The sequence below is a fragment of the Rana temporaria genome, chromosome 3, assembly GCF_905171775.1.
Source record: "Rana temporaria chromosome 3, aRanTem1.1, whole genome shotgun sequence".
In the NCBI taxonomy this organism is placed as follows: domain Eukaryota; kingdom Metazoa; phylum Chordata; class Amphibia; order Anura; family Ranidae; genus Rana; species Rana temporaria.
In genome coordinates this window covers 7882242-7892087 of record NC_053491.1, presented here as the reverse complement: position 1 = coordinate 7892087, position 9846 = coordinate 7882242, and the positions used below count along the sequence as shown (strand labels likewise).

The 9846-nt window shown below is 45.6% G+C and overlaps 1 protein-coding gene across 2 annotated transcripts in view; it reads right to left on the bottom strand.

Moving 5' to 3' along the window:
* Positions 1–7064: 7064 nt before the first annotated feature.
* Positions 7065–9846, bottom strand: part of GOLM2 (golgi membrane protein 2) — a 66707-nt gene continuing 63925 nt past the window's right edge. For both annotated transcript variants that reach the window (XM_040342197.1, XM_040342198.1), the window contains one exon: positions 7065–8291. In XM_040342197.1, coding sequence (XP_040198131.1) covers positions 8224–8291 — 68 coding nt within the window. In that variant the 3' untranslated portion in view covers positions 7065–8223. The remainder of the gene's footprint in view (positions 8292–9846) is intronic.

Genomic DNA, 9846 nt, shown 5'->3' with positions numbered 1-9846 from the left:
TTTAAAATAAAAAAGTAAAACCTTGGTTTGAGAGTAACTTGGATTGAGAGCATTTTGCAAAACATTTTGACTTGATATACAAGCGATGTCTTGATATACAAGTAGCGTCCTGTCACAACCGAGTATAAAAGAGAAGAGAGGTGCCTCCAAGTGTAGCGATATGGTTACCACTTCAGCCCTGGACCATTTGGCTGCCCAAAGACCAGAGCACTTTCTGAGATTCGGCACTGCGTCGCTTTAACCGACAATTGCGCGGTCGTGCGACGTGGCTCCCAAACAAAATTGACGTCCCTTTCCCCCCACAAATAGAGCTTAATTTTGGTGGTATTTGATCACCTCTGCGGTTTTTATTTTTTGCGCGAGAAACAAAAAAAAAGAGCGACAATTTTGAAAAAAAAAGCAATATTTTTTGCTTTTTCCTATAATAAATATCCCCCAAAAATATATAAAAAAATATTTTTTCTTGGTTTAGGCCGATACATATTCTTCTACATATTTGGTAAAAAAAAAAAAAATTCCACATAGTAATTGGTTTGTGCAAAAGTTATAGTGTCTACACAATAGGGGATAGATTTATGTAATTCTTATAAAAAAAAATGTTTTACTAGTAATGGCGGCGATCTGTGATTTTTGTCATGACTGCGACATTATGGCGGACACATCGGACACTTTTGGCGCTATTTTGGGACCACATTTATACAGCGATCAGTGCCTTTAAAAAAGCACTGATTACTGTGTAAATGTGACTGTCAGGGAAGGGGTTAACTGTGTCCTCAGGATGTGTTCTAACTGTAGGGAGGGATGGGCTACGCGTGACACGACAGCGATCACTGCTCCCGATCACAGGGAGCTGTGATCAGTGTCCTGTCACTAGGAAGAATAGGGATATGCTTGTTTACATTAGCATTTCCCCATTCTTCCTCTCCATGAGATGATCACGGGACTCCTGGCGGACATAGAGTCCGTGGGACCCGCGGTCACACTCACGAAGCTCGCACCGTGTACGTGCGCGCCCACAATGCCGCTTCTTAAAGGGGACGTATATATACGTCCATATGCCCAGGCATGCCATTCTGCCGACGTATATAGTCGTGCAGCGGTCGCCAAGTGGTTAATGAAGGTACATTTAGCAACATATTGTTACACTTAGAGGCGCCTCTCTTCTCTTTTCTGGAGCTCCTTCTCAATTTTGCTTCTAATCCCCTTGCGGAGGCTTCCATTGGTGGATGGACATTTTATGGTCACACAACCAATCACATTGCTATAATCTTGAACTATTGGACTTATGAATAAATGGCTGTGGAACGAATCATCTGAGTTTCCATTATTTATTATGGGGAAATTCGCTTTGATATACAAGTGCTTTGGATTACAAGCATGTTTCTGGAACAAAATTATGCTCGCAATCCAAGCGGTTTACTGTAATTGGTTTGGGCCAAGCTGGCCATTTACTGCACTAACAGGTGCTCTGTATGACCTGTATGTAGCCTCAGCTATATACAGCAGGGGGGTATCCAACCTTTGAACCTTCCTGGGCCACATTGGAAGAAGAGGACCTGTCTTGGGGCCACACAGAAAAATACACCAACAATAAGGAGAGCCGATGAGCAGAAATAGTCAGGCAGATCACAAGGTAATGATCACCGATCTCGATAATGAGGAATAATATTCCTTGCACAATCTTCCTTCATCCACTATTTATCTTTTGCAATGCGGAAGGTCAAGGGATTGGATTTCAAGTATTTATGTGCTGTGTTGGGAGTAGAGATGGGCTAGAGCAGGGATATGCATTTAATGTACCTCCAGCTGTTGCAAAACTACAAGTCCCATCATGGCCCTGCCTCTGGGTGTCATGCTTGTGGCTGTCAGAGTCTTGCTATGCCTCATGGGAATTGTAGTTCTGCAACAGCTGGAGGTCCGCTAATTGCCTATCCCTGGGCTAGGGTATGTTCGAAAGCCCGATCCCGCCAGGAAGCAGACACTGCACAGCGCTAATTGCAGGCAGGGAGCAGTTTCCTGGTTCGCAGCTGTGCACAGATCAGGAAACGAAAAAAAAAAAAAAAAAGGGACAACCCAATCCATACACCAGGTCCACTCACAGGTGCCGAAGCTCCATGTGTCCCGACACACTCCAATGCAACAATAGTAAGAAGAGTCGGCAAGACTGTAATCCTTAAAGTGTCGTCTATTGGTACAACAGAGAGACAATAAAACAGGGCTGACAAGTTTCGGCAATAGCCTTAGTCGTAGTTACGACTAAGGCTATTGCCGAAACTTGTCAGCATTATTGTTTTAGTGTCACTCTGATGTACCAATAAACGACAGTAAGAAGAGTCGGCAAGACTGTAATCCTTAAAGTGTCGTCTATTGGTACAACAGAGAGACAATAAAACAGGGCTGACAAGTTTCGGCAATAGCCTTAGTCGTAGTTACGACTAAGGCTATTGCCGAAACTTGTCAGCATTATTGTTTTAGTGTCACTCTGATGTACCAATAAACGACAGTAAGAAGAGTCGGCAAGACTGTAATCCTTGAAGTGAAATTGACATCTGAAAACGCTTTGCCATCTTCTTATAGCTTCTCCAGCTTTGTGAGCGTCAACTATTTTCACTTTCAGTTTTCTACACAACTGCTTAGAAGAACCCATGGTGCTGATTGTTGGGGGAGGGTCAGATGAGTCTGGGCATTTAAAACCTTTGAGATTGACATCACCTGGTCTTCCCAGACGATGATTGAGAACAATCCATGACACTGGCAGCTCTCAGCTTTGCAAAGGGGGCAGTGCATGCTAGAAATTCTGCAGGGTGCCCAAACTTTTGCAGACGCCATTTTTTGGTTTTCTGTCATTTTGAAAGTGTAAATGATGGAAATAAAATGTAACTTTTTTTGACATATTATAAGAATGTCTAATCTGTAATTTGATGCCTTTTGGAGATTTTTCCATCTTTCCTTGGCTTCGTTATGCACATTAATACACATTTTTACCTGGGGTGCCCAAACTTTCGATCCCCACTGTAAAAAGCCTTAAGACAGCACAGCTCTTCTTTGGCATGTCTTGCTCCAGTCACCATTTGGGCACGCCCCCGGTATAGCCGAGGCTACATACAGTGTGCGCGCCCAAGTAAGTTCACCTAGAAGTGCAGTGAATAGTTTGGCCCGGTTGGCACTAATAGGTAGATTCAAGTACCTATGCCTAAACTTGCGGCGGCGTAGCTTAGCGTGTTTAGGCTACGCCGCCGCAAGTTAGCTAGGCAAGTACATGATTCACAATGTACTTGCCTGCTAAGTTACGGCGGCGTAGCCTAAATCGGCGGGCGTAAGGGCGCCTAATTCAAATGTGTTTGGGGGGGGGGGGGCGTGTTTTATGTTAATAGCGCTTGACCTTACGTTTATTGTGAACTGTGCATGCGCCGGGCGCCTACATTTTCCAGTGTGCATTGCGGCTAAGTACGCCGCATGGGCCTATTGATTTTGACGTGGACGTAAACGACGTAAATCCCGATTCACGGACGACTTACGCAAACGACGTAAAAAAATTCGAATTTCGACGCAGGAATGGCGGCCATACTTGACATTACTATTCCACTAGAGCCTAGCTCTAACTTTACGCGGCCTATCTCTTACGTTACCGGCGTAAATGTACTGCGTCGGCCGGGCGTACGTTCGTGAATCGGCGTATCTCCTCATTTACAAATTCTACGCCGACCGCAATGGAAGCGCCACCTAGCGGCCATCTAAAATATTGCAATCTAAGATAGGACGGCGCAAGCCAGCGTATCTTAGATATGTTTAAGTGTATCTCTGTTAGAGAATACACTTAAACTTAGATTCTGAGTTAGGTCGGCTTATCTACTGATAAGCCGGCCTAACTATTTCTGAATCTACCTATAAGTATTAAAAAAGGGACATTACACGTGAAGTTAGGCTTTTGTGTTGGTTTCACCCCCCCCCCCCCCACCCCAACATAAAATCCTTTTCTCCGAGTTGCTAAATACATTTTATTAATGAATTGGACGATGGTACTTCTATATTGCCTATGTTTAAGGCTTTGAGGGAAACTCACAATCTCTTCACTTTTCTCTGAAGGTCATTGAAGGACACAGCTTAACTCCTCACAGATGGGTTTGATGCTGCCACCTTGAGGAGCAGGACACTAGTGCAACCTAAAGAGGAAGTAAACGCTCCTCTAGAAAAAAAAAAAAGAGAGCCTGCAAGACAAAGGCATAATGAGCTAGCAAGCATAGCATACTAGCTCATTATGTAGTACTTACCTGAGATTGAAGCCACCGCAGCGGCCCTCGTTCCTCTCCTCCACCATCTCACTTCCTTGTATAGTGGCTCCAGCGATGCGACTGGCCGGAGCCGCGATGACATCACTCCCGCTCATGCGCACAGGAGCCAACAGCGACGGCCTTAACCGCTTAAGGACCGCCTCCTGCACATACACGTCGGCAGAATGGCACGGCTGGGCACAAGCACGTACAGGTACGTCCTCTTTAAGTGCCCAGCTGTGCGAAGCTCCGTGACCGCCGGACCCGATCGCCGCTGGAGTCCCCGGAGCTGAGGAACGGGAAGAGCTGTGTGTAAAACACAGCTTCCCCGTTCTTCACTGTGGCGCTGTAATCGATCGTGTGTTCCCTTATATAGGGAAACACAATCAATGACGTCACACCTACAGCCCCGCCCCCCTACAGTTAGAAACACAGATGAGGTCACACATAACCCCTTCAGCGCCCCCCTGTGGTTAACTCCCAAACTGCAATTGTCATTTTCACAGTAAACAATGCATTTTTATAGCATTTTTTTGCTGTGAAAATGACAATGGTCCCAAAAATGTGTCAAAATTGTCCGAAGTGTCCGCCATAATGTCGCAGTCAAAAAAAAAAAAACCGCTGATCGCCGCCATTAGTAGTAAAAAAATAAATAAAAATAATAAAAATGCAATAAAACTATCCCCTATTTTGTAAACGCTGTAAATTTTGCGCAAACCAATCGACAAACGCTTATTGCGATTTTTTTTTACCAAAAATAGGTAGAAGAATACGTATCGGCCTAAACTGAGAAAAAAAAAGTTTTTTTTTTATATATTTTTGGGGGATATTTATTACAGCAAAAAGTAAAAAATATAAAAAAAAAAATCAAAATTGTCGCTCCATTTTTGTTTATAGCGCAAAAAATAAAAACCGCAGAGGTGATCAAATACCACCAAAAGACAGCTCTATTTGTGGGGAAAAAAGGACGCCAATTTTGTTTGGGAGCAACGTCGCACGACCGCGCAATTGTCAGTTAAAGCGACGCAGTGCTGAATCTCAAAAACTGGTCAGGTCCTTAAAGCGGAGGTTCACCTGTAGCTTACACATTTTCCCCTTAGCTTCATGCTCGTTTTGTCTAGGGGAATCGGCTAGTTTTAAAATATGATCCGTACTTACCCGTTTACGAGATGCATCTTCTCCGCCGCTTCCGTGTATGGGCTTCGGGAATGGGCGTTCCCTTCTTGATTGACAGTCTTCCGAGAGGCTTCCGACGGTCGCATCCATCGCGTCACGATTTTCCGAAAGAAGCCGAACGTCGGTGCGCAGGCTCAGTATAGAGCCGCACCGACGTTCGGCTTCTTTCGGCTACGAGTGACGCGATGGATGCGACCGTCGGAAGCCTCTCGGAAGACTGTCAATCAAGAAGGAACGCCCGCTCCCGAAGACCCATACCCGGAAGCGACGGAAGAAGATGCATCTCAAAAACGGGTAAGTACGGCACATATTTTAATATAAATAGCCGATTCCCCTAGACCGGACGAGCATGAATCTAAGGGGACAAGGGCAAAAATTAAATAAATGGGTGAACTCCCACTTTAAGCTGCCTAAAGGTCCGGGTCTTAAGTGGTTAATCTAGGCTTACCTGTGGGTCTAAGTGGTTTGTAAGGGTTTACAACCACTTTTAACTAGGAGCACACATAAGGGGCGAATCTGTAGTGGTGGCCAACCTCCCCCATCTGCAACCCAGGACTGTAGCCAGCAGTATTATAAGCACGACAAACCCGAAACAAGACTGGGTGGTTGCTGTGTCCTTCAATGAACTCAGAGAAAAGGGTTTTACGATGAGTACAAAAATCCAAAATTGTCTTTATCATTCACTGAAGGACACAAGGACGTCCCAAAGCAATGCCAGAAAGGACAGGACAGAAGAAAAGGGTGGGCCCACAACCAAACATAATGTGAATAAAAGGGTAAAAATAAATAAATAAAAAATAATGGTCTAAACTCATAAAAAGCTAGGCAAAAACCGAGTCCTGTGTTGCAGATGGGAGGTTTGGCCAACACTGGAAGGCCACTCCTCCTTTCAGTTTAAAGGGGTTAAATAAGCGTTGATTGGTTTGCGCAAAAGTGATGGCGTCTACAAAAGGGGAACGTTTCATGACATTTTTATTAATATTTTTTTTTTACTAGTTATTATTGTGACTGTGACATTATGGCGGACACATCGGACACTTTTGACACCATTTTGGGACCATTGTAATTGTTACAGCGATCAGTGCCATAAAAATGCACCGATTATTGTAAAAATTACACTGGCAGGCAAGGGGTTAACCTGTAGGGGGCGCTAAAGGGGTTAAGTTGGACCTAGGGAGTGATTCTGTTAGGGGGCGTGGCTTACCGTGACACGTCACTGATCGCTGTTCCCGATGACAGGGAACTAGGAAGAACGGGGAGATGTTGTGTTTACACTGACACCTCCCCGTTCTTCAGCTCTGTGACACGATCGCGGGACACCAGCGGATAGCGAGGCCAATTTTGTTTGGGAGCCACGTCGCACAACCGCACAATTGTCAGTTAAAGCGACGCAGTGCCGAATCGCAAAAAGGGGCCTGGTCCTTTAGCTGGATTTTGGTCCGGGTCTTAAGTGGTTAAGCTGTGTACTTCAATGAAGGATCAGGAAATAAAAGGTTTTCGCCGCTAGAAGGCAACGCACAAAAGTCAACAAAAAGGGACGCATGGTTACAAAGCTGAGCAAAGCTCCTTTGTGATAGGATAAGAAACTTCTGAAAAAAGCAGATTAGAATCACACAATCAATGACAATTTTCTCTTTTAAAATTGAACAATTAGTTGTCTAAGTCGATTGCTATTCATGCACTGGAGCTACTTAATTATGGCCGTAACCAGCGCATCCTCCGAGAGAAGCTTCACCAGACTCTTGTGGTTAAAAAAAAAAAAAAAAAAAACACCTAATGCCCCCCCCCCCCCCCGTCAGGAAATATACATACAAGTAGTGTACACGCATCTCACAAGGAGCTCAAAGCAAAATGCCGCGAGATCGCTTTATGAATGGAATGCGCCACGGAGCCCTCGGATTCGCGCCACGGAGCCCTCGGATTCGCGCCACGGAGCCTCCGATCCACCTGCAGCCGTAAAGTGCAGGATTCGCGGTTCTTCATGGCCGACCTCCGACTTCAAAACGGACGCAAATCGCTGCTTTTTACAAAAACAAAAATGTAGGTTTACGGCTTCTATTTACACAAAATTACATACAAAATCATATATAAATATCCTCAGAGGGATTGGTACTTGGCCGTACTGCGTACACAAGGAAGAACGGACCCCCCCCCTTTCAGAAAAACAACATTCCAGGACCCTTCACAATGAACAGGGTCCCCTTTAACCACATGGTCGCTCGGGGTCTACAGCAGGTGGTCTGGTTTTAGTTGGCGAACGTCTCCCGCGTATACCGAGTCCTCAAGTCCCCCAACCTAGAGCCATGCTGGCAGAAGAGAGCCTGCGTGGCATGGTTTAAAAAAAAAAAAAAAAAAGGAACGTATTCACATTTCCATTTAGAAAGTCCAGATAGTTTTGGGCATCATGATTACGGACGTTACAAAGATCAGATCGAGAAGAGAACCAAATTTCCAGCAAAAGGTTCATATCCTACAGACCCAAGAAAAAGGAACCCGTCAGGAAGTTCAACGTCTTTCTACAGCCGCAAAAGTGGCCTGGGTCCCGCGTAGCCTTCATTTCGGTATCTTTTTGAATGTTATTGGGCCTCTCCATCAAACATAAGAAGGGGAGGGGGGAGGGGCAAGCAGCTGATCGATAGTTCAGAAGCTCCCCCTACACCAGTGTATAGAAGACGACCGGCGGCTGGTCTTTAGGCCCTTTTGCTTACAGTACAAGTAAAGCCCTGGCGCTTGGCACGTTTTGATCCGTTTCATTTTTCTCTGTCCAGGTCGCAAGTTACAGGGTCTCGCCAAAGTGGTCTTTTCTATATTCCGCCGCATCCCCTTGTCCATCATTTTCATCATCTAAAATAAATAAAATACAAAAAAAGTTACAATTGCAGTATTATAATATTACACTTCGTAAATAGTATGGGAGGCGACAACGCACAACAGGATGAAAATGAAGAACTCCGGCGCCGTCCAATGGGCTGGGTAGGGGGATCAGGGGTCGACAATATCCGGGCGCCAAGAAATTGTGACCTGGCGCCCGCCGGTAATTGGCCCTGCCGCGACCGCGCGGCAGGGGAGCGCATGGAGGCACAGGATCCTTTGTCTCCGTGCGCCCCCACCGCGCGATTGCGGCGGGCCCGCGACGGCCGGTAATTGAGGCCGCGGCTTTGCCGCCTTGTGAAGTCCCAAGCTCTTCCTTCTGTGAGCTGGGGCCATTTGGTGGTGGTCTTGGCATTACAAGTTAAACAGCAATTCTAATGCGTGTCATTTTTCACTATTTTCACTGCCATCTCCTTCCCTCTAAGTAGAACCCCCAAACATTACGGGCCAGATTCAGGTAGGAGATACGACGGCGTATATCCAGATGCGGCGTCGTATCTATGCGCCCGATTCTTAGAATCAGTTACGCATAGATTGGACTAAGATCCGACCGGCGTAAGTCTCTTACGCCGTCGTATCTCATTTGCAATTTTACGCTGGCCGCTAGGTGGCGCTTCCGTATATTTCTGCGTCGAATATGCAAATTAGGTAGATACGCCGATTCAGAAACGTACGCTTGCCCGGCGCATTTTTTTACGTCGTTTACATCAGGCTTTTTCCGGCGTATGGTTACCCCTGCTATAGGAGGCGCAGCCAATGTTAAGTATGGACGTCGGGACCGCGTCAAATTTTTCACGCTTTACATCGTTTGGGTAAGTCGTCCGCCGCAACTTACGGAGCAAGTGCTTTGTGAATATTCCACTTGCCTGTCAAAGTTGCGGAGGCGTAGCGTAAATAGGATACGCTACGCCCGCACACAAATACGCGCTCCCTACCTGAATCTGGCCCTATATATATTTTTTATTCTAACACCCTAGAGAATAAAATGGCGATCGTTGCAATACTTTCTGTCACGCCGTATTGGCGCAGCGGTCTTGCAAGCGTACTTTTTTGGGGAAAAAAATACACATTTTTTAATAAAAAAAATAAGACACCAGTAAAGTGATCCCAATTTTTTTTATATTATGAAAGATAATGTTACGCCGAGTAAATTCATACCCAACATGTCACGCTTCAAAATTGCGTCCTCTCGTAGAATGCCGACAAACTTTTACCCTTCAAAATCTCCATAGGCGACGTTTAAAAAATTCTACAGGTTGCATGTTTTGAGTTACAGAGGAGGACTAGGGCTAGAATTATTGCTCTCGCTCTAACGATCGCGGCGATACCTCACGTGTGGTTTGAATACCGTTTACATATGCGGGCGCTACTCACATATGCGTTCACTTCTGCGCGCGAGCTCGTCGGGACGGGGCGCATTTTCTGGCTCCTAACTTTTTTAGCTGGCTCCTAGATTCCAAGCAAATTTGTCAAACCCTGAGGGGGATAATTGAAGGGGTGATAATTGAATAGAAAGGTGGTGACTGCG